We start from the raw sequence: 27932 nt of genomic DNA, 5'->3' as shown, positions 1-27932 counted from the left end.
CGTGTTTCTCAGTTCAGGATTAAAACATACTCAGACAGAAGTTCAGGATTTTACTAAATCAGAGGCCCTCTGTCTGTGCTGGGCATCTTTTCAAATAAAGCTGCCCTAATGAGCTGAATATTTGTGTCTAAGAGCTTCAACAAATGTGGAAATTACCATTTGGTTTTCTACTTCTGGAGTGTAGGAACCGGAATAGGTGTAACATTCCAGCCTAAAGCCGCTCTGAGCTGTTAATGAGTTTTTGAAAATCCTTCCAAAGTGACTATAAGATCTTTTTTATTTCATCAGAAGACTTGGCCTTCTGTGGTCAGGGTAAGACTCACTGTGGTGGGAACTCAGTTCTTCCTTCCTTTTGCTGAAGCAGCCTTGGAAATATCAACAGACCTAAGACTTACCTGAATTTTATGACCACCGAATCATAAAAACAAGACATTACCACGTTGGCACATCCTGTGGTTTCCATGTGGTCTTTCCCTAGGATTCTGCCAGAGTTCCTAAGAGTAGTTACTTGGTTCTCACAATGTTCCCTCTGAGGCTTGCCACCAGCTTGCTAAGAACTCTGAAAGCTCACATTCATTATTAAATATTTCCATCCAGAATGTTCAACTGTAACTTGAAATAGAATTATATTTTGCATTTGGTTTATATGATTAATTAACTCATACCTGTTTTGCTTTTATATGTACAGTGTTCAAAATAAAAAGGATAGTCAATTGTAATTGTTATTTGTGTTTTTAGAAATGACTTCTTTACCTTTCATCATAGCCTATTTCATTAGTAGGTGGTTTAATTTTGCATAATTACTTGTGATTTTTACTACTTCACATTTGATATTTGGAAAAATAGGAAAGGGTCTAATTTATCTTCCTACTCTAACACACTAAAAAATATTCTTTTCACATACAGAATATTTTTTACCAGAAAAAAGTGAGAGAATTGCACTTTTGTTGAGGACATTTATATAGGCATTTAAAAAAAAATCTATGTGTATTTTGTAAAATGCTGTCATAGTTTTAAATAACTTGAGAACTTCAGGTGAAAGCTGTTACATAAATGCAAATTACAGTGGATTATATTTGAATGTCATTTTACAAAACAGCAAGGACAGAATTAAAAAACAAAGCTTAGGAGGCAATAAAAGTGACTTAGAAATTCAGACCTGGATGAAGGCAAAGTAGTGATCTTTGCATTTTTTGAGGCCAATATACTTTCATAGATGGTAGACATGGTTATGGTTCATTGTTGTTATTGTTCAGTCACCTAGTTGTGTCTGACTCTTGGCAACTCCATGGACTGCGCAGCATACCAGGCCTCCCTGTCCCTCACCATCTCCCAAGAGTTGGTGGGAGTTCACGTTCATAGCCTCAGTGATGCCATCCAGTCATCTCATCCTCTGACATTCTCTTCTCCTTCTGCCCTTGATCTTTCCCAGCATCAGGGACTTTTCCAATGAGTCGTCTGTTCGCATTAGATGACTAAAATGCTGGAGCTTCAGCATCAGTCCTTCCAGTGAATATTCAAGGTTGATCTCCCTTAAAATTGACTGGTTTGATCTCCTTGCTGTTCACGGGACTTTCAGGAGTCTTTACCAGCACCACAGTTCGAAGGCATCAATTTTTTGTTGTTCTGCCTTCTTTACAGTCCAGCTCTCACAATCGTACTTGACCACTAGGAAGACCATAGCCTTGACTATACAGACCTTTGTTGGCAGAGTGATGTCTCTGCTTTTTAGCACACTGTCTGGGTTTGTCATCACTTTTCTGCCGAGAAGCAATCATCTTCTGATTTCATGGCTGCAGTAACCGTCCACAGTGATTTTGGAGCCCAAGAAGAGGAAATCTGTCACTACTTCCACCTTTCCCCCTTTATTTGCCATGCAGTAATGGGACTGGAGGCCATGGTCTTAGTTTTTTTTAATATTTAGTCTTAATCCAGCTCTTTCACTCTCCTCCTTCACCCTCATCAAGAGGCTCTTAATTCCTCTTTACTTTCTGCCATTAGAGTGGTATCATCTGCATATCTGAGGTTGTCGATGTTCTCCCACCTATCTTGATTCCAGCTTATAACTAACTCATCCAGCCTGGCATCTCTCTTGATGTACTCAATGTATAGGTTAAACAGGGTGCCCGCAGACAGCCCTGTTGTACTCCTTTCTTGAACCCATACAGGGTTCTAACTGTTGCTTTTTGACCCACATATATGTTTCTCAGAAGACAAATAAGATGTTCTGGTATTCCCATCTCTAAGAACTTTCCAGTTTGTCATGATCTGCACAGTCAAAGGCATTAGTGTAGTCGATGAAACCCAGATAGATGTTTTTCTGAAATTCCCTTGCTTTATAATCCAGCAAATGTTGGCAATTTGATCCCTAGTTCCTCTTCCTTTTCTAAACCCAACTTGAACATCTGGAAGTTCTTGGCTCCCATAATGCTGAATCCTAGCATGCAAGGTTTTAAGCTTGACCTTACTAGCATGGAGGGCTTCCCTGGTAGCTCAGACGGTAAAGTGTCTGCCTGCAATGCGAGAGACCTGGGTTTGATCCCTGGGTCAGGAAGATCCCCTGGAGAAGGAAATAGCAACCTACTCCAGTACTCTTGCCTGGAAAATTCCATGGATGGAGGAGCCTGGTAGGCTACAGTCCACGGGATCACAAAGAGTCAGACACAACTGAGCAACTTCACTGGTGGTTACTAGCATGGGAGATGAGTGCAATTGTCCGATGGTTAGCACATTCTTTGCTACTACCCTTCTTAGGAATTGGGGTGAGGATTGACCTTTTCCAGTCCTCTGGCCACTGCTGGTTCTTCCAGATTTGCTGACATAATGAATGCAAAACCTTGATGGCATCATCCTTTAGGAATTTGAATAGTTCTACTGGAATTTCATCTCATCCACTAGCTTTATTAGCAGTACTTCTTAAGGCCCACTTGACTTTGTACTCTAGAATGTCTGGCTCAGGGTGACTAGCCACACCATTGTAGTAATCCAGTTCATTAAGATCTTTTTTATACAGTTCTTCCATGTATTCTTTCCATCTCCTCTTGATGTCTTCAGCATCTACTAGGTCTCTACCATTTTTATCCTTTATTGTGCCCTTCTTTGGGCAGAATGCTCCCTTGATGTTTCCAGTTTTCCTGAAGAGATCTCCAGTCTTTCCCCCTTTGTTGTTTTCTTCTATTAGTAAGCACTGTTCATTGAAACAGGCCTTCTTGTCTCTTCAAGCTGTTCTTTGGAACTCTGTGGTTAATTTGGTGTATCTTCCCCTCTCTCCCTTGCTTTTCACTTCTCTTCATTCTTCTGCTGTTTGTAAAGCCTCCTCAAATAACCACTTTGCCTTCTTGCTTTTCTTTTTCTTTGGGATGGTTTTGTTCACTGCCTCCTGTATTATGGACTTCTGTCCATGGTTCTTCAGGCACACTGTTAACTAGATCTAGTCCCTTGAATCTATTCGTTACCTCTACTGCGAATTCATACAGGATTTGATTTAAGTGGATATTGGTTATGGTTCATAGATGAGATTAATATTATAGCTTTCACTGTGGAGGTTAATTTGCATTAAGGGTCAGCATGAAATTTCCTCACTAGACTGTTTTTCCCACAGTTAAGAGAGTGCCATGTTTATTTTGTCTACCAAACCGTTGTTCATCTATTTCTCCTCCTCTCGTCACACTATCTCCACCTGCCAGCTAAATCCTGTCTTCTCTCTGACACCTCGTCTGGCCATACTGAGTTCTGCTTGTTCAGTCCCAATGTACCATCACTCATATACAGACTTCATCATGTTCTGCCCCATATTGTCAGGCACTTTTGAAATAGTGAGGTTTTGTTGCAATAAATGATAATATATGTGCTCCTGGAGGGATAGGATCATAAGTCCTTGGTGCCCCGTGTAATTCTAGATGTATCTATTTATGATCCTGGAGTATATGTCTAGATGAATTCATAGGGAGATGATTTGTTTCAATTGCATAATCTTACAGACCAGGAAAATGAAGTTGTAAAGAAGTAAATAATTTCTTCTAAGGGTTATTGCTTGTGTTAGGTATAAAGCCAGGCCTAGTGTTTAGGTGTCCCTGTTTCCACCTCAGTATAATTTCTACTGTTCCTTCCTGTATTCTTAATTCAACAAATATTTATTGAGCATCAGTGATAGGCACTCTGCTAGACTCTGATACTGTAACACTGAGTTTATTTCAGAACTTGTACTGTGATTAGGGAGAAGGATACTAACAAATATCATCCGGATAGATATACACTAGCTACTGACATAAGTGCTGTGAAGGATTGTGTAGTTCTGAGAGTATGTAATGGGTGGGAGATTTCCTTAACAAACTCAACTTTGGCTTGTAGGAAGTTGGGTTTATGTATGCCTTTTAAATCAGACAAATATTTGTTGTCTGCTCACTCTGTGCTAGGCCCCAAGAGAAATGAGAGCCAGGAGCTACAGCCCCTTCCTTCAATGTATGGTATAGAAGACAGTAAGTCAAGAAATGTAGAAGTTCCATGGTTCAGAAGACGCAAAGATCACATTTTGGGGGAGAGGAGGAGCATTGGGAAATTTTTCCTGTAAGAGACAGCATAGGATATGGTGCCTGAACAAAAGCTAAAAGAGGTACGGAAGGGAATAGAGAAGGTCTTCCAGATGTAAGAAAAAGCCCATCGAGGTAGACCAAGAGAGGGAATTAGAGGAGTTTTCCAACAGTAAAAAGTAGTCTCATTTTACAGGAAGACTTTTCAGTTATACAACTGATGAGAATGTTGTCTGTTTCAGTCAACTGAAATTAAAGGTGGAAATGCAGATGTTCCCTCTCGTTTCTCGTCCTGGAACACATAATCCTGTGCTTTGGTTGCCAGCTATATGGACTGTTCCCCCCACCGCCAACCTACCCCTGCACCTCACAGGAACTGTGTCTATGAACTCTTCCCCCACCCCTAACTCTATCACTACACCTCATAGGAACTGTGTCTGTGGACTGTTCCCCCACCCCCAATCCTACCGCTATACTTCATAGGAACCGTGTCTAAGTCTTTAATTGCTGTATTACCTAACATTTCATTGGGGTTCAATAAACATTTAAGCATCATCGTGAAAAGTGTCTGCTCTTGCTGAAACTGTTTTCTCTGATATAAGTTCCCTACCTTAGACACAGAAATAGAACTCCTTCCATATGACATGGTTGGCCCATTGTAATGAGTATCAAATTCAGTTTTTAAATACTGCCTACACTATTCTGTGTCATCTTGTAGCTTTTACCCAATTCAAAGAGGTCTTGACCATTTCTCCCTATGGATAGTATAATAGTTTGTCTAAATATTATTGTAGGAAAATGCTGCAGAATTACTTCCCCATTAGCATGTGTTAACTGGTCAGCTGCTGCGTCCCAGGTTCTGTGTAGGAGATGTTGTTATTGGTCAATCTTATTAGGGAAGTCCATGGAGAAGCAAATGATTGGTACCTGATCCAACTTAGCCACAGATAGATACATTTTATCATTTATAGCGTTGCCAAGAATAAAAATTAGGGATATTTCATGGAAAAATCTCGATTTTTGGCTTCCCTTGATAACTCGGAAAGTCTGGCAACACTCAGCTTGTATCGTAGTGGCAACAATTAGCCGGAGCTAATCGCAGCTGTCCTCTTTCTTTAGGGTCGGTGTGCTGCCGTTCCCATCACTCACTGTTACCTACATCCAGCCTGTTCTACTCATTTCTGTAGCTTCCTGGCCCTTATAATGCCCCTTGTGTTGGGGTGCTGTTGCCTTTCTGGGCCCCTTCTCTTTGGTTTCCAATAACAATTTCATGGCCAGCCAGACAGTTAATTATGACCACAGCAACTAGTGTCTGTATGATGCTTGATAGCTTGCAGTAGTTCTCAAACTTTTCCACGCATCAGAATCATCCAGAGGGCCTCTTGAAACAGATTGTTAATCAGTGTCTCATCCGAAAAGTTTGATGTAGCATTGAAGGATTGCATTTTTATTAAATTCCCGACTAATGCTGCTGGTGTGTGGACCACCTTTTGAGGACCACTCACCTACTGTATTGTAGCACAATAATAAGCCACATGGACTTGGTGGGATGAGATGTTGCCCACCAGAGAGAACATTTGGAAAGATTAGGCAACTTATCCAATGTCAAAAGAAGAAGCAGAGTCCGATTAAAACCATGTCTTTAGAGTTTGTCCAGTAGGAGACCATCCTGTGCATGCCCGCTTCTGCCTTGCATCTGCCTTCTAACTTGCACAGAGTCCTCTAGAGAACCCTGTAAATCAGATGTAGCCAGGAAATCGAATTTAGGATTATACCATGCATGATCATTGTCATATCTCAGGACACAAGGAATTAGAACTTGTTTGTATTCAGTGAGCAAGGGCGGAAGGACAGGGCCCGAAGCTTGACCTTAAGGTATAAGATATGAGACATACCTGCTGGGCAGAGTGGAGCACGCCCCACACCCAGGGTTTCGTGCTTGGAGGAGGTCCACTTGAGCAGGTGAGACCAGGATAGTCTTTGGTATCGACATGGAGCAATGGGTCCCACAGAGCATAGCAATGGGGATTCGTTGGGGAACCAGTGACATATTTTCAAAGCAGGGGTTTCATGGGAAGCTATGATTGGCCTAGGCCCACCTGGAGTGACACTTGGAAACAGGACTTCAGGATAGTCAGATTGCTGGGATAGGACAAATTGTCTGGGCAGGGACTAGGCACATATAACAACTTTAGGGATTCATCTTCCAATATTGGGGTGCAGGGCAGACCTATAGGGCTTCTCACTGACCAGATCTGGCGGTCAGGGTCAAAGGAGAACCAGCAAGAAAGGTGGTTTCTTCAATCTCATCATGTTAGGCTTTGTAAAACCTTATTTAAGTGAAGATTAGTCTAATGACATGGGTTCCCTTCCGTCTTATGGGATGAGAAGGAAGAGGAAGACTGGGAACCAGACATGCCTAATCACAAGGTTAAATGTATTAAATTCTATCTGCTTGAAACTCTATGAAAGGAATAATTAGGTCATCATGTAATCAAGATAGCCATTCACTAACCTAGTTCAGAAGTTTGCATATCTGTACAAAAGCAGGACAGTTTTAATAAATTAGCAGCCATCTGCCTCCAGTTTTCAAGATAATTAGTTATTATGTCTGTTGATTTGCACATTTATGTACTGTATAATTTACATGTATACCAGACCTATGAGACCTGTTTTGCTGAGATTGTTAGGCAGTGGTGTATGGTGGTTAATTTGGAGGTTGACCATACATTTTGATTTCAGTCTTTTTGAAAATTTTTTAAAAGTCTTTTTACGTCTTTCCTACTAAATGTTTTATGTAATAAAAATAACAAAGTCCTTCTTCTGTGTTAAAAAAAATAATTGAATAGGCTCTTCAGTCTGATAAGATATGAGGTAGATATAAAGTAAATATTGAAAATTTGGGTGTGTGGGAGTAGAGGGGTCATGGTCACTATTGTGCAAATCAAATCATTACTACTAACTGTTCTTCTAGTAGTTTTACATCCTAATCCTCACAGTGAATCATAGAAACTAATGCTGATTAGTTGAGTCTCGTTGAGTTTCTGCTAAGATACAACACTCATGGGCTGGGTATATTCTGTGTTTGATCATAATAAACTATAAACATGGAGGGGTAAATAACCCAGTCTTTTCCCCTGTAAGAATATGAGCTGTTTTAGGATTATGATCATCACCTGAAAACAGTCATTATTTGTAGCATACCATCCTCATTGTTCCCATGGGAGCTGAACAGTCTGCTTTTCTCTTGTCATCCCTAGGTAGCTTCAGCATTTACTCTAGAGGAAAAGACCTGGGACTGGGTTTTATCTAAGGAAAAGAAAAAAGAAGCAGCATTACTTTATTATAAACCAGTTTGAAAACCAATATATGAGGAAAGACCTCACTTGTGCATAATGCAGTGTGCAAGCCAAGGCAATTTTCTTCAATAGGAAGGAGATTAAAACTGCTGTTTTTTTTTTTTTTTAAACAGGCTCATGCACAGTTAGTTCGAGAAGTTGATGTGGAGAAGGTGTCTGCATTTGAGAATCCATATGTAGATGCAATAAAGAGTTTATGGAATGATCCTGGAATCCAGGAATGCTATGACAGACGACGAGAATATCAGTTATCTGACTCTACCAAATAGTGAGTATTCCTCCAGGAGGCCCTTTGCATCTTCCTCTTTTCTTTCATGGTTCTCTGCATGTGAGAACCTTTCTCTTCTCTGTCCTGTGTATCGCATCTGATTCTGACTGCACAGTTAGGAAGTATAGATATTAAATTTGTGCCACCTTTATAAATTTAGACTCTATGTAAGGGATTGGCCTCGTGAGTCAGGGAGAGTATTTCTTTTATTGTTTTCTGTTTGAAAACCAACTGAAGACTCTAGGAATCTGCATTCACTCACCCATCTCTTCCCCCAAATTGTAAACCAGTGATTTTTCAAACATGTACTTCACTGTGATTTGAAATCTGATAATAATTTTAATGCAAGTTGTTGATCTTATTCATGTGTTGGAAAGCACCTACACAGAAGAACCTCTAACAAATACACTTGATTATGGCTTCTCAAACATCAGACTTCCTGGTTTCCAGACATAGGATCTTGACTGCTTTCTGGGACCCACTGTTTTGTTGATGGATGGGTTTGCTTTTGCATGGAAATTGCGTGTGAGTCTAATTTTGCATGCATTCCAGAATTATTTTGTGAGCTGTCGATCACAGTCATGTGTCCTAGGAGGGATTTGCATCCTAGAGAGATTTGTTAATTCTCTAGATTAAATCTTGCCTAACAGAAAGAAAAGTAAAGATTTGGCAGTCACTGGATTAATGTAATCAATGTGGTCAGCAATGTAGATAATCGGGCGCCTGAAAAAATGGAATTTTGTTTTTTTTAGTGGTTTTTTCCAGATTTCTGTCTCCATTAATTATGTTAACCCAGCATTTGCCTCTTCTGTTGGTTCTGGGCAGACAGAAGAAAGGGTGGGAAGTATTCGGCAGCCTTAGGCCGGTTTGTATGTCGAAATGACCCTCTGAATGCGGGCCGGACTGTGGGGGAAATAAGGAGCCCTGCATGCAGACTGACATTGCCTAACAGCGCAGGGAAGATCCCAGAGCAGCCGGGCTCTGTTTTTGTAGTAAAGTAGATCACGCTCCTACCCTAGTTCTAGGCGTTTGTTTAAGAAAAGTTATGATTCAGGTCAGCCACAGAAATATTGCCTGGCCAAAACAGTACTTGGATTCCCAAGGTAAATCTGAATTACATCATTCTGAAAAGTGACGTGAAATGCTCAGGAGACCGTGTCTGTCGTGTTTTAAGCCAATACCCGCCCCATGTGTCTCTGAAATGCGTGCTTCCTCGTTCCTGGCTTCCTTTGTCCTCCTTGCACACTGCCTGTCTTCCTCTTCTGTGTCTGCCTGCCTTCCTTCGCCTCACCCCCTTCCTCTTTCCCTCTCTCCTCTCCCCTCCCCGAGTTCCAACTGTGTAAGTTTCTGTAAGTACAGAGATGAGAAGATGCATTCAACTCTTTTTGGTTCCAAATTCTGCCCCCTCAACCTTTGACCAGCTGTCTTCCTTTTGCATTCTGCCCCCTCCGTCCTTCTGTTTCCTTTGCCATTTCAGATCTCATCCATCTCCCCACATTGCTGCCATGTTTTACCCTTTGTCCTGTTCCTGCTCGCTGTGTCTTCCCCTGTCTGCTGGCTTCCTTATCCGCCCTCAGCTCTGATGCTCCTTTAACTCCTCCACTTCTCGATTCACTACTGTGATGCCTCTCCTGGCCCCTACTGATGAAGAACTCCTCCATTAAAAAGTTACATTCACTAAGAAATCCTCTTGCCTCCCATCATTTCTAAATCCCTTTCTTTTTACTTTAGCGTAAAGCCTGTCTCTCCCCCTCCTCACCTGTTCGAGTCTCTACCTGTCACCTAGATCTCTTCTCCCTACAGAGAAGTCCTATGACTAGGGCATCAGAGCGCCAGTGTCCGATAATGATGTGCTTACCGAGTTAGGGCTTCCCGTTAGCAAACGATTTGCCTCCTACTCCTGGAATAAGCTCTCTGAGAGATTCCTATTTGCCCTGAGGACACCTGGGTCAGCTGCTGCAGCTGTATTCCTGAGACAAAGCTCCACCACTTGTCTGGTGACATTACTTCAGCTCAGATTTGTGGATTCCTAGACAGGTACCCATCAGTTGCTTTAAGGCTAAGAGTTATCCACAACAGTTACTCCAGGCCCATGTTAGCACTGTGATGCTGGGAAAAGCCACCATCTTAGACTTCGGCCCCATGGGCTGCATCTGCCATAAAAACACACTCACTCTGTAGGCTCATCCCTCATGTTAGAGCTCAAGATGCGGGGGCAACTGGGACAGGCTGATATCAACCCCTGCAAATGATTACTGTTTAAACAGTTCTAGTTTCCCTTGGAGGGGATAGGGAGAACTCCATTTTCTAAACATATACATGTGGATATGTGTGTATGCACATCCACCTATTGCATTTTGCATATATTTATGCAAAAGTAATAAAGTTATAACAACATGTCCCTATATACACTTCAGTGTGCCTCTTTAAAAAAAAAAAGGACATTTTCTTAACATAAGTAATACCATATTGTACCTAAAAACTAATCATCAGTCCTTTTTATCATTCTATATCCAGTTCATTTTCGTATTTCCCAACTTCTTCCAAAATGTTCTTTAGAGCCAGTTGGTTTTAGGACAACGTGCTGCATTTGGTTTTTATGTCCCTTAAGTCTCTTAATCTATTAGAAGGCTGTTTCACATTTCACTGGCATGTCAAAAAGACTGGCCTGGATTGGATCTGACTGCTGCATCATTGCATGATTTAACTTTCTCCTCTGCCTCTTGGATTTTCTGCAAACTGAAAGTCACATTTAAAGGCTTGGTTAGATTCCATTTAAACACTGTCAGTAGAACACACGAGATTTTGTGCACTGGTTTACACCTCATTGGTAAGTTACGGTTCACCAATGAGTAGAACATACTCTAAGTGGTCTTGTGCACTGATTTACCCGTCATTGGTAAGTTACGGTTCACCAGTGAGTAGAACACACTCTAAGTGATCTTGTGCACTGGTTTACCCGTCATTGGTAAGTTACGGTTCACCAGTGAGTAGAACATACTCTAAGTGATCTTGTGCACTGGTTTACCCGTCATTGGTAAGTTACGGTTCACCAGTGAGTAGAACACACTCTAAGTGATCTTGTGTACTGGTTTACCCGTCATTGGTAAGTTACAGTTCACCAGTGAGTAGAACACACTCTAAGTGGTCTCGTGCACTGGTTTACCCGTCATTGGTAAGTTAAGGTTCACCAGTGAGTAGAACACACTCTAAGTGGTCTCGTGCACTGGTTTACCCGTCATTGGTAAGTTAAGGTTCACCAGTGAGTAGAACACACTCTAAGTGGTCTCGTGCACTGGTTTACCCGTCATTGGTAAGTTAAGGTTCACCAGTGAGTAGAACACACTCTAAGTGGTCTCGTGCACTGGTTTACCCATCATTGGTAAGTTAACGGTTCACCAGTGAGTAGAACACACTCTAAGTGGTCTCGTGCACTGGTTTACCCGTCATTGGTAAGTTAAGGTTCACCAGTGAGTAGAACACACTCTAAGTGGTCTCGTGCACTGGTTTACCCGTCATTGGTAAGTTAAGGTTCACCACAGTGTTTGGGCACTGACAGCCTCCATGATAAGCTTACGGTTTTTTCCTTCTGCCCCAAAAACAATCTGTGTGGGGTGACTTTGTCATTGTGTAGTCTCCAGTTCCCCAGCAACTCTTCACCTGTTTTCATTCCAATCATTAAGTCTTGTCTGGTATAAGAATTCCAACTTTTATCAGTTGGTCTGAGTTGGCATTCTTCTGTGAAGTACAAGGTTTTCATCTCTTGATGCTATTTAATTATCCTGAAATACATTTTCTGCCAAAAAGTATATGTTTCAATCTTTTTGTTACAGTAATTTGTTACATAGACTAAATAGATGGTGACTGTATAATTTATCATCAAAACCAGGACATTTTGGAAGGAAAGGGTTACTATTAATCATTATAGTGAAATAGGTGTAAACTGGAAATCTCCTAGTCAAGCAGGAACATTTGATCATCTTAGCTATATGAAACCTAGGTTTCATTTTTCTCTTTGTTTTCTCTAGAAGACTCTTGTTTACTTTCAGGGATTAGAACCAATCAGTTCCTGCCAATTATGGAAATTGTGTGTGGAAACCTGAGTTAGCTGGCCCCATGTTTCTTTTATCTTCATAGGATATTTTGGCACTTTTTGTATTATAGCTCAATGCCCAAGATGCCTAGCTGGCCTGCCTTTAATTCCATTGTGCCAGGAGACCAAGTTATTGGAGTCATTTTATTCTTCCCGATCTTAGTCCTGGGCACACTTCTTTTCTTAGCCAGGAAAACCCTCCCAGCACACAGATAAGACCAATGGCCCTTTGGATTCACCCATCCGCTTGTGTATTCCACATGGCATTCCAGTGTGCTCCAGGGAAGGTCCCTTGAAGTTCGGGAATAGCGCTGATGAGGCTGTAGGTCACCTGTCTTGAGCTTCACTCATTCCCAATACTGAACTCATTTTCACAGAGTGACTCAACACAATTCCTTTCTCTGAATTCGAGATAGTTGTTACCCTTTTCCTTTCTGACTTTTGTGTACTTTCCACTGATATATCTTTAGTATTTTTTTATCCTGCATCTTTGCTTCATGTGGGGCTTCTATGTTGCTCTATCTTTATGATAAAAGTTTTAAAACTTTGTTGATATTCTGTATCTAATTTCTTAGACAGTATCACCACCTTACAGAATTTAAGACCAGCCTCCCTGAGCACTGACTGTCTCTCTTGTGGCTTTTCAGTTTAGACTTGGGGAACATGTAGATATTAATATCTGATCTCTAACAGTGTGAGAATCGGTGCCTGCCATGCACATCTGCTTAAAGTTTGCAGCTTAACAGCAGTTTTCTCCAGAAACCTGCTGGTTGTGAGAGTCAGTGCAGGCCACTTGCCAGGAATACTGAGAACAGAGCCCAAGTATGCCTCTGTTCTTCTTATCTCTCTGGAACTCCTATTTATCCTTCAAGACCCAATTCAAGAGTCACACCCTCTGAAAGTCTTGCCCAATACCAGAGGTTATGTGTCACTATGCCATGTGTCTTTTTTTTTAATGGCTGTGCTGGTTCTTCGTTGCTTCATGGACTTTTCTTTAGTTGCGGCAAGCAGGGACTTCCCTCTAGTTGGGGTGCATGGGCTTCTCATTGCGGTGGTTTCTCTTGTTGCCAAGCATGGGCTCTCGGGCACACAGGCTTCAGAAGTTGCAGTTCCCAGGCTCTGGAGCTCAGGCTCAATAGCTGTGACACACGGACTTAGTTGCTCTGTGGCATGTGGGGTCCTCCCGGACCAGGGATTGAGCCCATGCTCCTCTGTTGGCAGGCAGATTCTTTGCCACTGAGCCATCTGAGAAGCCCTGCCCTGTATCTTAACACTTGTACAAATCTCTTTTTGTATCTGTTATCATATTTATTGAAGTGTTTCTCCCCTCTGCCCATAGTGCTTAACATTAGGTGCTCACGTTTGACCTTTGCAAATGATTATTCCATGGAATAACACTTGGATAATTTCCACAGTTTCAGTGACCATGATGTAGGCACTGTCTGTCTTTGGCTGCAATAAATGAACTATGATGTGCCAAAGCTGCAGGCATGTAAGCCTCTTTTTTTCCTGCCGTTTTTGAAGGTCTGGCATCCTTAAAAAGCTATTACCAAAAGAGCTTGAAGACTTTTTTTTTTTTTTGCTGACCACTTCCTATGTGTTAGATTCTGTGTAGTTGTTTACATGCAAAGCTGTAGATATTTCTTATTATCTCCATGAAACAGAGGAGAAAATAGGGTGTCAGAGGAGATGAGTAACTTGTTTAAGGTCACACAGTTAGTAAGTGATAGAAGTAAGAACTAAAGTCAGATTTGCTGCCTCCAGAGCCCAAGCTTTTAATCACTGAAACCTACCCTCACAGAGGAGGATAGATGGATGGATGGATGGATAGATAGTTGAATGACTTAATAAGGGATTGACTGATTGATAATTGACAGGTATGTCGATGATAGACTAATAGGTAAATTTTTTGTTTGCTTAGTCCCTGAGTCATGTCCAACTCTTTTGTGACCCCATGAACTGTAGCCCACCAGGCTTCTCTGTCCATGGGATTTCCCAGGAAAGAATACTAGAGTGGATTGACATTTCCTTCTCCAGGGATCCCACCCAGGGATCAAACCCATGTCTCCTGTATTGGCAGGCAGACTCTTTACCACTGAGGCAGCAGGGACGCCAGTAGATAAATACCTGTGAGTTTAAAATGACTTACCATGAAAGATGCAAATTATCTATTAATCTTCATAATGTTATTGCAGTGCCAGGTGGTAAGGAACCTGCCTGTCAATGCAGGAGATGCCAGAGATGTGGGTTTAGTCCCTGGATCAAGAAGATCCCCTAGAGTAGGAAATGGTAACCCACGCCAACATTCTTGCCTGGAAAATTCCATGAACAGGGGAACCTGGCAGTCTACAGTCCATGCGGTTGCAAAGAGTCAGGGATGACTGAGTGTGAGCACGATAGTGTTGCCTGTATGTAGTTCTGTATGTGTAAGATCAGTGGGAAAATTAAGTAGAATTTACTGGGAAATATACCCACAAGGGTTTTGATTATCATCCATTTTTAGATTTTCATTTAACTGTGCCACCTGGGAAGCTCTAACTATGTTTAACAATATATCAGTTGTTCAAACAACATGGAAGATGTTGTAAGTCAGAGATAATTGAGAAATACTGTTTTCTTTATTTTAGTCTAGAGTCTTAACCTTTTTTCCCCATATTCCATCCAATCACTTTTTGGAGTCAAACTAGAACCATAAAAACACTAAAATAAGTTGAGCTTTCCTTTTTCTACTTTGATAAGCCAACTTGCTGATCATAATAAAGCAGTCAGATGGCTCAAAGGACAGGCAACACTGGTAGAAGCAAAGAGATGGGAAATTCTAGATGAGAAGTTTAGGAAAAATTTTCTGTTGGCTTTCATTTGACATATTCTTCCAGTTCTATTTAATGAAAGACTGAAAAAGCATTCTAAGATGCAGGAGAGTTTTGTAGATTCCCTTATTACCTTTTTTGTTATTGATTTTTTTAAAAAAGTCTGAGGACTCTGAATATCTTTAGATAAAGAGCACAATAAACAGATGGCTGGAGGTTTACTTTTTTTCCCCCTTTTTTTGCTATGGTTCACCACCTGCCTTAATATAGTGAGACATCAGGTCAAATGAGTTCACTGCCTACAGTACCAAAAGCTCCCTGACATTAGCTAGAGAGCACAAATCTCAGTCAACCTGTCATGTAACGCGAAGTGTTCACACTGCAGGCGTTTGGCGAAAGACTGCTCTGTCCATGTTTACTGTAAAGTGAAAGTCGCTCAGTCGTGTCTGACTCTTTGTGACCCCATGGACTATATGTTCACCATAAGGGACCAAGTAATCCCTAATCTTGCTTTCCTGAAGGGCCCTTCAAGGTTGTCAGTAAATCAGAAACCTTTTTGAAATTTCCGCATGTTCCACAGCCCATAAATCCAAAGTACATGATAATTGACTTTTGAGCATAAGTCAGATTTGGAGTTTATTTCTAACTTCATGTTTAAATCTTTATTTTAAAAATGCACAAGGAATTTGAATGTTGAATTTTAAGTGCAAAATGAGTTTTTGGAGGTCGATTAGCATATCTATCTGATTTCAGGCTGAATCCTTGAAGAAGTACCTTGTTAATTGACTCATGTGCCAAACACTTGAACCCAAGAGTGTGTAGGCTCTGACTCTCGCAGCCATTATAACTTTACTCTTTATCTGATGATTAAAAAGAAGTATAAGCCTACTGCAGACTTTTAGAGGCAGATGAGACATCATATGGTGAAACCATTAAGTCGAAGTCTAGCATTTAGTGGAATTACATCTGCCTCTCCTCTCCTGTGAGACTTTGGTTCTGTAAGTTGCATTTGCCTCAGATAGTGCGATGTGCTCTGTAACCTCTAAACTCCCTTGTAAATTGTGAAATCCTTTGATTCTGTAACCGTAGATTGCCTTTATCTGAGAAACCATCATCCTCTGCAGTCAAGAGAAAACCTGGCACTCCTCCCCAAACTTACCTGGAAAGGTATAGGCAGAGAGATTATTCTCTACATAGTTAAATTACTCAAAATGCTATTTTGAGCTCAGAAGAGGATAATTGATCTTGATTATGTTTGCTTTTTTTTTCAAAGAGTGATAGTAATAACATGGAATGGACCTTTTTTCATCTGAGTGACATATTTACTTCTGTTTTTGTTTTCTTTTGTCTAATGAGCTGTATCTCCTAATAACCTTTCACAAGAATGAAACAAAATACACCCTGCAATTTGGGCTCTCAGTTGGCTCAATGGTAAAGAATCCACCCGCCAATGCAGGAGATGTAGGAGACTCTGGTTTGATCCCTGGGTTGGGAAGATCCCCTGGAGGAGGAAATGGTAACCCACTCCAGTATTCTTGCCTGGAGAATCTCATGGACAGAGGAGCCTGACGGGCTACAGTCCATGGAATCTCCAAGAGTTGGACACAAGTGAGCATGCACACATCCTGTAGTTTGTCTTCCACAGTGAAGAATCCATCAGATTCTAAGACTCGGTCTCTAGTATTGCTTTTTCAAAATGCCTGGAGCTGCTAGAGATGGTAAGACTTAGATAAGACTAACTTCTTTCTAACCTTTATTACAGAGATGTGATAGGGAAAGGGCTTACCTCAATACCTGCTGATCATTCATTGACTCTGCTTGAAGAGTAGATGGGACAGGAGACACGCTTCACTCAATCACTTTGCTGCTTGCTCGTGTTTTGGCAGAGCGTTTGCATGTTCAGTTGCTTGACCTCTTCTTTACAGTCCTTACCACAATCCACTCAGGACGACGTGATACCCAGATGAAAACAGGGGCGCTGTTACTACAGAAACGGTTTGGAAAACCTATAGGCCAAACTCAGCCTGCCGCCTGTCTTTATCAATGAAGTTTTATTAGGACATAGCCAAGCCCATTTGTTTATGTATTGTCCAAAGCTCGTTTTATGCCCAGTGGCAGAGTTTGAATTGTTGCAACAGAAACTGAATGATACACAGGGCCTAAAATACTTACTGACTGATTTCAGCCCCCAGCCCGACCCCATAAAAGAAAAGAGAAAAGCTGCAACTTCTTCCTCTGTGGAAGGAGACTGAAGATTAAAAGGCAGCTAGTATTCTGCTTCCACTTCTGCCATTTAGGGAGACCTTACCTTATGCCTGGGATGCTCAAAATCAACCTGGAAATTCGTTTTCGAGGACGGAGAAAGGATGACCTTCTGTTCCCCGGCAGTACTCCATCAGTAAACTTGCTTAGCACAACAAAACTTCAGATAGGAAGTGAGCTTCAGAGAGCTCTAGATTGTGTTCCCTGGCAGTACCTCTAAATGCCATGCAAAGGATGTCCAGTACTAACGCTGGAATAAATGACCAGAAACGTTGACTGAGTAGATTTGGCTCTGAGAACAAGGATTGTGTCTCCTGTGTCTTGGCTTTGGCCCCATGTGGTGCCCGCTACAGCTGGTTTAGGTGGGCTTGATGGAATTTAACGGTCAATGTAACCAAAGGTAGGACTGACCCGCTTCTGAAAGGGGCCTAACATAACACGTGCCTACTAGGAGGTGACCCCACCTCCAGTCTGAGGTGAGCCCAGGACCTTTGCTTTCTCCATCCAGCCCGTTCCTTTATTTTTCAACTCCTCACCTGCCAAGCCCTCTTTAAACTCTGATGGGCTTACCCTGATGTTCTTCTTCATGAGCACAAGCGCTTCTTGATTTGGAGAATTTTGATCTATGATTAGTTTAATTAGCTTAATATGACCAGCTCCTCAAACCCAGACATCCTTGTTAAAATGAAAGTTTTGATTCTATAAAACCAGTATCCAAGTTAAGGAGACATGACCGTGAGAGACCTACTTGAGTCAGCAACCTTTTGCTCGTGGCCGTCTCTTGTCTACCATCACTGGAAGCTCTTTTACGAGCCACATCTTACCTGCACTGTAAGATGGCTGTTAGCTGGCATATTTATCTCCATTGCTAGAACACAAGCTCCTTGAGGACAGGATTCACATCTTTTTTTTTCTCCATGGCTCCCACCCAGGGCCATGCACAGCGCCTAGCCTTCAATATAGGCTTCCAGGGAAAGTTGTTGAATAATAAAAGAGTAAGTAATTTATGTGTCTGCTGATTTCTTCCCATCTCTCTTCTCTTTCCCCTTTAGTGTGTTCTAGTCCCCTTAGGTCTGCACCATGTAACTCATCCTCCACTTTTCTATGCAATTCTCCAGTGACCAGTTCATAATCATTTCTCCCTTCTTAATGCATTCGTAGTTAGCACCTCACAATTTGGCACCTAATTATTTCTTAATTGATTCATCTGTGCTATCTTTACTTCCCAGGTAACCTGATGTCCCTACAGGCAAAGAATATGTGTGTGTATATATATATGTATTTTTTACCAGCTCCCTGTGCCAGCCCCCCTCACTCTCCAACACACACAGTGATTTGAATTTGACATACAAAAGATTTTCAGTAAATATGTGTAAGTTAACTGAAAAATAAATTAAGCACTGTCATTACAGTTCAAGAGAGGCAGACTAGAATAAAAAGTAGCCTTCTGATGCTTGATACATCTTAGAAGTATAAAAATTGTGTCAAAATTAGTCAGCAGCTTTGAAAATTGTCATATAAAAGATGAATAAATCAACAAAGCCAAACAGGCAAACTGAAAAGGCCTCTCTTTCTCCTTCCTGTTCTCTTTCTGTATCTCTGTCTCTTTCACTCTGTCTTCTATTTTTGTTGTTTTATAGTTGATTTGGGACTCCGTGGTAGCTCCACGGTAAAAGAATCCGCCTGCAATGCAGATCATGCAAGTTCAATCCCTGGGTCAGGAAGATCCCCTGGAGAAGGAAATGTCAACCCACTCCAGTAGTCTTGCCTGGGAAATCCCATGGACAGAGGAGGCTGGTGGGCCACAGTCCGTGGGGTCCCCAGAGTCGGACCCGACTTAGTGACTAAACCAGCACTATACCACACAGTTGATTTGCAGTGTTAGCCTCAGTGTACAGCAGTTGATTCAGTTATATGTGTACATATTCAGTTATACATATACACATATTCATTATTTTTCAGATTCTTTTCTCACGTAACTTTTCACAGAACCTGAAGTAGAGTCCCCTGTGCTATAGAGTAGGTCCTTGTTGGTCATCTATTTTATATATAGTTGTGTGTGTATATCATTCCAAGCTCCTGATTTATCCCTTCCCCCACCATTGTTGTTTGTTTGTTTTGCTCTATTAATTACAAGGTCAATTTGTTTGAGCACCAGACTTAGTTAGGAATCTTTTGCTCTGACCTAGGCCTGGTCCTAGAGCCTGCCTGAATCACATATAGCTGCCAGCTCCTTCCCCCACTTGACACTAGTAGTCTCTTTATGGTTGACATTGAGATCAGCTATCCATATATAACATTCTGAAACTGTTTATAAATGCAGTGATATAGTATCTTTTTATGAGTTATTTAATTTACTTTCAAAAAATCTGATTTTCTGAGTTGGTTTAGTTTTTTGGCAAAGGAAGATTGAAATACATGGTCTTTCCTATTTTATCCCACAGAATATTTTCCCTTGAGTAGCTTTCATAAACTGTGAGGTTGCAGCCCCCTGCTACCCCTAGGAGATCTTATTTTAAATCTGGAATTTTGTATTTAAAACAAATAATTTCTTATGAGCAAATTTTCTGCTGTACCTCCTTGAACTCTGATCATGGTGTGCAGATGTTAAAGAGGAAAAAGGAAAGTTGAGCTCTTGACAAGATGAAAGTGTTTGTGTCATGAGTAATCAGAAATCCCGTGCCGCTAAGCCACCTAACCAGATCACTAGCCAGGCTCTTCCGAACAGCAGGATCTACCGAAGGAGGAGGGGGCACATAGGTGGGTCTTGGCACCAAAACCTGTGCTTGACTGTCCCCTCAGGATGGCAGTTGTGCAGAACGGTTACTTTCTTTTTTTTTTAATTTTTCTTTTTTTTTTGTTTTTAAAGTTCACTTTGAACGTCTCTTTTACTTTTTTCCTTTGAATCCTGTGGTCACATAGCAACTGTACAGTGAGTGTGTGTTTCTAGTGTCTTAGCTTCCAGTGCTTTTGCCAGTGTCAAAGAAGATCTCAGGCATGATCCAGCTTTCAGGTACCTTAAAACTATTGCTCTTACAATGAGGTCTTAGTTTTTTTTGTTTGTTTTTTTTTTTTTAATAAAGTCGACCTAGTTTTTCTAACCTTCTTTTCAATAATTAAAAATGTAAAATTCTACCCAGAGTCATTTTCTGTGCCAGGGCTTCGCCTTAATATCTGACTTGAACTGCAGATCTCTTATTAACACAGCCTGTGTAGGAGGCTCTTACACAGGAGTTAAAGAACCCCGATACATGGCCCATAGTGTTGTTACATTAAATGCTCCAAGGTGCCGTATTCAGTTATCTTACTATGTTTGGTTAGCTGTAGACCCAATGTCAGAGATTTGTTTTTCCACTTACCACCCACGGGTTCTTTCCCCCTTTTGGTATAATTGGTAAGGCTTGTGTGCCTAATACTTGTGTTAATTTTTTTTAACCGCAGCTGTAATATGATGCAGTTTACTTGCTGAGTCATCTCAAAATTTTATTCATGTTTCTTTCACTTAAAAACCACTTGAATTTCTAATTTCTATGCTATTCTTGGCTTAGATTTCAATTATCCTTCCAGTCATAGGTAGTAGAGTAGGGTTTTTTCTTTTTACTTTAAAAAAGTTCTCATTACCTGTCAAATTGGAGCATAAATTAAATTTGAAGGTCAACTCAAAACAGTATTCTTGCCTAGAGAATCCCATGGACAGAGGGCCCTCACAGGTTGCAGTCAATGGGGTCTCAAAGAGTTGGACACAACTGGGCGACAAACACTTTCAAAACTGTTACTGACAAACTTGTCAAAAACTAAGGAATCTCTTTTAAAAATATTCAGAATAGAGATGCCATATTTAATTTGATTGGAGCATATTATTTTCGTGACATTCAAGTTTATGCCATATATTTTTAATCATTTAAAGTAATGGATTATATCCCATTTATGAATTTATTATTGTTCTGCAACCAGAGATGGGATCCTGAAGTTAAGTGTAAAAGGAATTTAGCAATTACAAAGTGTAATTATAAACAAATGGGCATCATTTCCTTAAGTCTTTCATATAAATCAGTCATGCAAGAGAAGGATGTTTCGTGGCTAATCACCAAGGATTAGAGACAGATCAAACAGTTTCCCAGAAAATGACTGTCTCCAAAATACGCATTCTTTCCTTCCCTGATAAACTGCCCTATTCCTCCTCTTCATATAACCCTTTTCTTCCCACAAGTTAGTAAACTCCTTTCGGCAGGGATCACATCCTGGGGATCTTCATTTCCTCAGCTCCCATCAAGATGGTTGTTGAATTTCAGGATGACCCTGCATTTTTTCATGGTAGGAAAAGAACCATGGAAATTTTACTAAGACGAGTCTCTGTTGTCTTGCTTTTCACTGAAAACCATCAGAATCCTGTTTCTTCCATTAAAGATACTGTGTCACAATCATCTATTAATAAGGGACCACTCCCTCTGTTTGCCCAGGATTAGAGTGAATTCCAGGGCCTGAAAGCTTGATACTGACAGGCTTAAAACGGATGTACCAATTATATCATTCAGTGGCCAGGCCCTGAAAGAATATCAGGAAGCACAATAACTAAATGAGGTTAAATGGATGCTGCCTTTCCTTTCTGTGTTGTCTTTACATTCATCAGAGGCATGTTAATTCAGAATTTGGTTCTTGCACAGTGCAGGCCAGTAATAACCCAGAGAGGTAACTACATGAAGATGCGTACCTATCAACCCCCGTCCTCTTTTGTTTTCTCCCAGAAGGTGTAACCTACCTTTCTAACCACTACAGTGTTTTCTAGGAAGTAGTTTTAATTTGGGTCACATCTTGAGCAACTGCTATGTTCCAGTCCCTTGGTGGAGTGTTGGTGACTAGCCACGGACGAAGGGGGTCATGATCCCTGACCCCATGGAGTGTGAGAACCCTAAATGGGCAAACGTCGGTGGGGAAAATATTGAGTTTTTTTTTTTTTTAAAGCAGTTATGGAGTTTTCAATTATTAAGTGTCTCAAAGCAGTGACAAGTGATTAAATCCCCATGAATGGATTGGAGTAAAATGAGTTTAATTGACTAAACTTTCCATTTTCAATCAATCCTAAATAAGTGTTCACTCCTAGACAGTTAAATAAGTCCCATGTGAATCATGGAGTTTTCTCTCTCTGACATCAGGAAAGAGCTACTACCAGTCACTTGTTACATATACATTGCCTTGGAAATGTACCTTGTACCTGTCACCATAGCAACACCCCAAGAATGACCTCAGCAGCCACTCAAAATCATTCCTACAAAACAAATTATAGCTATAATTAACTCTCTGAATTTACTCTGCAATGTAAGTTTGTCCAGACCTCGGTGTTTCTCTGTTAAAGGTTAAATGAATGGAATAGTCCAGCATGAACCCATCCCTCCCATATTCCATCAAAATTTCCCCCCCCAAACAGGAGATGCTTCAGTGGAAAGTGCAATTCAGTTAAGAGATTATTCCATTGTTACCTCTTCTCAGAATGAGGCAAGGGTCAACAAATGAGCATGGGCTCGTCTTAGCGTGCTAGAATTCCATTTCTAAGGGAATAGAGTGGCTTTTTTCCCTAAGCAAATGTGAAATGCAGGAGGTGCTGTGAGTCCCTCCCAAGTCCTGAAGCCCGGGATGAGGGGGCCACATAGGATTGAGGCTTATGCAGGTAGAAGCTGTCCACATTGGCTGGTTCCTATCAGTCAGTGAGAGCTAATAGCCAGCTAGAGAATCATTGATGTGTTTGAGGTAAGGCCAGTGGAATACTCATTAGTTGTTTTGTATTAAAAATTTCCAGACTAATACGGTTTTATCTTAAAGAATTGATACAGCTGCAAAAAGGTGGTAATTTATTTCTTTGTTAAAGCCAGACCCAGGTCTACTGTTTTATGATCCCATGAATCTTAGAGACTTGATGTGGTATTTTTTTCACTACTCAGTTTCAAATTTAACCATGTCATTGATATGGAAACACCACTAGTAAGAAGGATATTTGAATAGTGTTAAAACTAACTCTCAGCATAGGAAATCATCCATCCATTCAGCAAATAATCATTAAGTATTATTTGCCAGGCACTCGTTTAGGTAATAAGGAATAAGAGAGGGTGAGACAAAGTCTTTTTCCTGAATAGGTCATGTCAACTGAATATTCATGCTTTTGCTAAGTTATGCCTCACACCAGACAGTCCCTGTTCTGTATCTCAGAGCTCACTCTGTCTTGTTCGTGGGCATAAAGGTATTGAGGATGTAGTCTCTTTCATGTCTATAATGGTTCTACCTTCTCTTTAAATCTTTTTCACATGTTAGTTACTTTCTATATATCCTTTGTAGTTGCATGTTTTGAAAATGTTACCTGTGCTCCATACCTTTCAGGGCCAAAGGGAACATAGGTTCTCTTTGAAATCATGAGGATACCATGCAGAACTTACCTGTTTCTCATCAGTTATGTGATTTCTCACCAATTATGTGATTCTCACAGTTGCAAATATTTTTGCAATTTTAGAGAATGAAATATAACATTTTTGAAATGACAAAATTCTACTGATAGAGAATATATGTGTGGTTGCCAGAGGTTAGAATTGGGATGGGTAACACAAAGAAGTTTTTCTGATAGCAGAACAATTCTGTATCCTAATTGTGGTGGTGACTGCACAGATCTCTATGTGAAATAAAATGTCATAGTTGTATATACCCTCCAAAAATGTGTGTGTGTGTGGGTGTGTGTGTGTGTAAAAATTGATGAAATCTAAATAACGTCTGTAGTTTAGTTAATATTATTGGATCAATGTCAGATTCCTGGTTTTGATAATGTACTGTGGTCACGTAAGATGTTATCTTTGGGGGAAATTAAATGAAGGGCACAGGAGAATTCTCTGTAATATTTTTGCAGCTGCTTGTGAGTCTAAAATTATTTCACAGTGAAAGGCTTTTTTTTTTTTTTAATGGAGAAGTGTTATATAAGCAGATAAATTTAAAGTTTAGGTGTGATGATTCTGTACACTGGGAATATCTGGCCTTAGATATTGATGCCTCAGTAGCTAGAAATCTTGTGGCTTCACATTAATTGTGAATGACTCAAACTTTGGATAGAGTTGAGGACATAGTATGCTGTTGTCTTATAAGGAAATACATTCCAGGAAAGGACTCTGGTGTTCTGTTAAAAAGAAAAAAAAAAAAAATGCATCCTGACCATATGTGTCACTCTGTTGTCTGTTTATTTATACAAATAACATTTGTGTAAATAATTCAAGAGCTATTTACTTTAAACTCCTGCTCAATCACCAGATCTGCCAAACAAGTACAGAGCAGGAGACTGATTTAAATCTTTTCTTCTCCCCCTTTACTTTTGGTCCGGGTTCTATTTGATTGTAAGAAAGTGAGAAATACCGTGAACCGTGTCGTCATAGATGGACAACCTTGCTGTGACTTGTGGAAGGGTGACTGCACCTGTCACTTTCTGATTTTCTCTTTCTTTTCTCTTAGGATGCATTGTTTCCCTTCCTTCTCCATCAGCAGGCCATGTGCGATGGTGTCACTGACTTTCTCACTGTGTCTTCCCTCCTCCAGCTATCTTAATGACTTGGACCGCGTTGCTGACCCTGCCTACCTGCCTACGCAGCAAGACGTGCTCAGAGTTCGAGTCCCCACCACAGGGATCATCGAATACCCCTTCGACTTACAAAGTGTCATTTTCAGGTAGTAACTGAGTCCATAAAATCCACTTCCCAGCTCCTATACCTGGAGCACATTGGTGAATATATATTGAAACCATGTATAGACTTTAAAACAATAACACCTTTGTACTAGTTACTATCATCAGGTACATAAATGAAGTAGTGTGTCCCTGAAAGAGGAAGTAGAAGAAAGACGCATGAACAGGTTTCTTATTTCAGATTAAATCACTAAGAAATCAGTGAAATCAACATAAATTGCTTCAAAGATTTAAAAACACAAGGTTTTGAAAATGCATTGATTAACCTAGCCTAAATTTACATAGGAAAATAGAATGAAGATTTATTACTTTCTCCTTCACTACTGCTATTCTTTCTGGGTAATACTTCAGCAGAAGTAGTCTAATTTTTTTTAAGATGAGAAAAAATAAAACTGCTTTCATTTAACCTCGTATTACACAATCGCTCAGATGTACTTCTAGTTAGAATACAAGCCTCATGGTGCATAGAGGAATGAAACCATGTGAGTATGTTTTGGGGTCAGAAAGGTGAGTTACTTGGAAGAACCCATCCCATTTAAGGCAACTACATAGAATACAGGGTTGTGAAGTGGGAGTTAATGTAACTTCTGATAAGCAGGTCCTCCGTCATTGCCTGCAAAGCACTGTGTGTTTTATTCTAATCAGTCTCAGCACCTGTGGTGGCATCTGGCTGCCATACTACTCTGTTAGACATATCCATAAAGAGGGTGACACTTTGGAAATAATTTCTGAGCATCATTTTTTTCATCAATAAAATGGTTACATTAGATGATCACTAAGGTTCCTTACAGCTTCAGCATTCTGGATTAAGTTTTGAGTTCATAGCATTTAGAGATCTTTCATTTGAAACACCACATTTCCATCTGGTTCTAACCTTGTTAGAATATTTTCAGAAGACATGTAGCATTTCATGGAGATTCTCATCTCCTCTTTGCTTTATGATTAGTGAAATCTGAAACCATGTCACTATTCCATCTTGGGGAGGTTGTTTCCTTCATTTTGTATACTAACTTTTAAAGGACATTTTTTGGTACTTCAATAAAAGTAATGACAGAATAATAATTTCTTGCTACAGTCAAAAGCATCTTATAGAGCTTAGCATGACAGGATTTCAGGGAATGAGGATTTCATATAAATGAACATATTATTCACTCAACACCAGAGAAGAACTAGCATTTTAATATTTATAAAGACCTAAGAATCTAGTTTTGATGTCTGTAGTTCATAGGTCTCCCTGGATCCATTGTTCTGCTCCTCAGATATCTCTTTCATGAAAACTTTTCAAAACAATCACTGGAACATCCTTGATTTCTTAATTTAGGTTTGACGCTGAGAGCCAGGAAGACACCAAGAACAACTGCAGTTCTCAACAAACACTTTCAGAACCCTACTCTCAAACTTTTTGTACCTAAAACTCTCATTTTCTGAAAAGATTTATCTTGTAAACATGGTGCACATTTTAGTCAATAGTTTGAAGAAACTTAGATTCAATATTAAGTTCTGCTAGATATTTTCCTGTGTACATTAGCATTCAAGTTAATTGATGTCAGTTCCTGAGCAATGAGTTAGCACAGAGTTGATGTATAAAAAACAAATTCTTGAAATAACTCATATGGTGGCTCCTTATAGCATCTTAATTTTATACACATGACTTCTTGCAGCATAGCAAGTTGATTTATGTATAAGACTTATTGCACCATGTTATTGGCATGATTGTACAAATTATTGTCAATATTGGAAGAAAAAAACAGCCTCAAATGCTGGAAGATCAGTGGGGTTGTGTTTGCATTTACAGATTTATACACTCATGTTGAAATATATGGCATCTTACATCTTTTAAATGCCTTTGCAGTCATCTCTAGCTTTTTTGAGAAATACATGAAGATATTCATTCTCATTTTATAGGAAAAGAAACTGAAGACAGTATTTGCCATTAGAGCTGAACACAAATAAAACTCATTTTGTTTCTGACTCTTCTATGCTTGGTCAAATAAAACACCCTTTTTGCTTGGCTTGGCACAGGATTTCTTTCTTTTTTTTTTTTTTTTTTTACAAAGTCATAATTTTCATACATGCCAGGTAATTTTTTAATAACCACAATGATTTATTATGTGGAATGTCTTGACTTTGATTTTGGGTAACAGAAAATTAGTAGATGGTCAATAAATATTAATTGAATTGACTTTGGTGACCTGTTCTCTTCAGAAAGTATATTTCTTAAGTTTATAAGTAAAGCTATATTTATATTGACGCTTTTCTTTATGTGCTATTAATATGAATATTATTAACCTTGCAGAATGGTCGATGTAGGGGGCCAGAGGTCAGAGAGAAGAAAATGGATACACTGCTTTGAAAACGTCACCTCCATCATGTTTCTAGTAGCGCTTAGTGAATATGATCAAGTTCTCGTGGAGTCAGACAATGAGGTGAGTGCTCTGTGAACAGATCTGATACAAATAACTGAAAGGGCTTGGGATAAACTGACTTCATTGCTTTCTTGACTACTGATTTGAGAATTTTTTAAATAACCCAAAATAACCCTGTTGTACCACTCAGAACAATAAGATGTTTGAGCAGGTCTGTGTGTTCAGGTCTAATTAGACCCTATTTGATACTTTTTACACTAGACAGAGGCTCTGAAAATGAAAATAACCAGGAAATCCCTAGGCTAATCATCACACTGTTTTATAGACTTCTTCCTACAGGATGGAGCTAAGGGTAGTGGAGTGAGTCAGCCTGTTTTGTTTTCATTTTGTTCGAATCATTGTTTGTGTGAGGGGTGGGTCGCAAAGAATACTCAAAATCTCTCTTGGCAAATGTGAGTGACTTTGCAGCTGGGCTCTAAATCAGTTTGTTCTGGAGCCAAGAAGTGTCCTGGTGATGTGGCCTCCCTGCTTTTACAG

General features: G+C 40.1%; 1 protein-coding gene across 1 annotated transcript in view; it reads left to right on the top strand.

The window, feature by feature from the left end:
• Positions 1-27932, top strand: part of LOC133048932 (guanine nucleotide-binding protein G(q) subunit alpha) — a 305007-nt gene that overhangs the window by 200571 nt on the left and 76504 nt on the right. The window contains exons 3-5 of the mRNA XM_061132886.1: positions 8002-8156; positions 24885-25013; positions 27326-27455. Coding sequence (XP_060988869.1) covers positions 8002-8156; positions 24885-25013; positions 27326-27455 — 414 coding nt within the window. The remainder of the gene's footprint in view (positions 1-8001; positions 8157-24884; positions 25014-27325; positions 27456-27932) is intronic.

This window comes from Dama dama, chromosome 29 (assembly GCF_033118175.1).
Source record: "Dama dama isolate Ldn47 chromosome 29, ASM3311817v1, whole genome shotgun sequence".
Lineage (NCBI taxonomy): Eukaryota > Metazoa > Chordata > Mammalia > Artiodactyla > Cervidae > Dama > Dama dama.
This window is presented reverse-complemented; position numbering and strand designations above follow the sequence as displayed.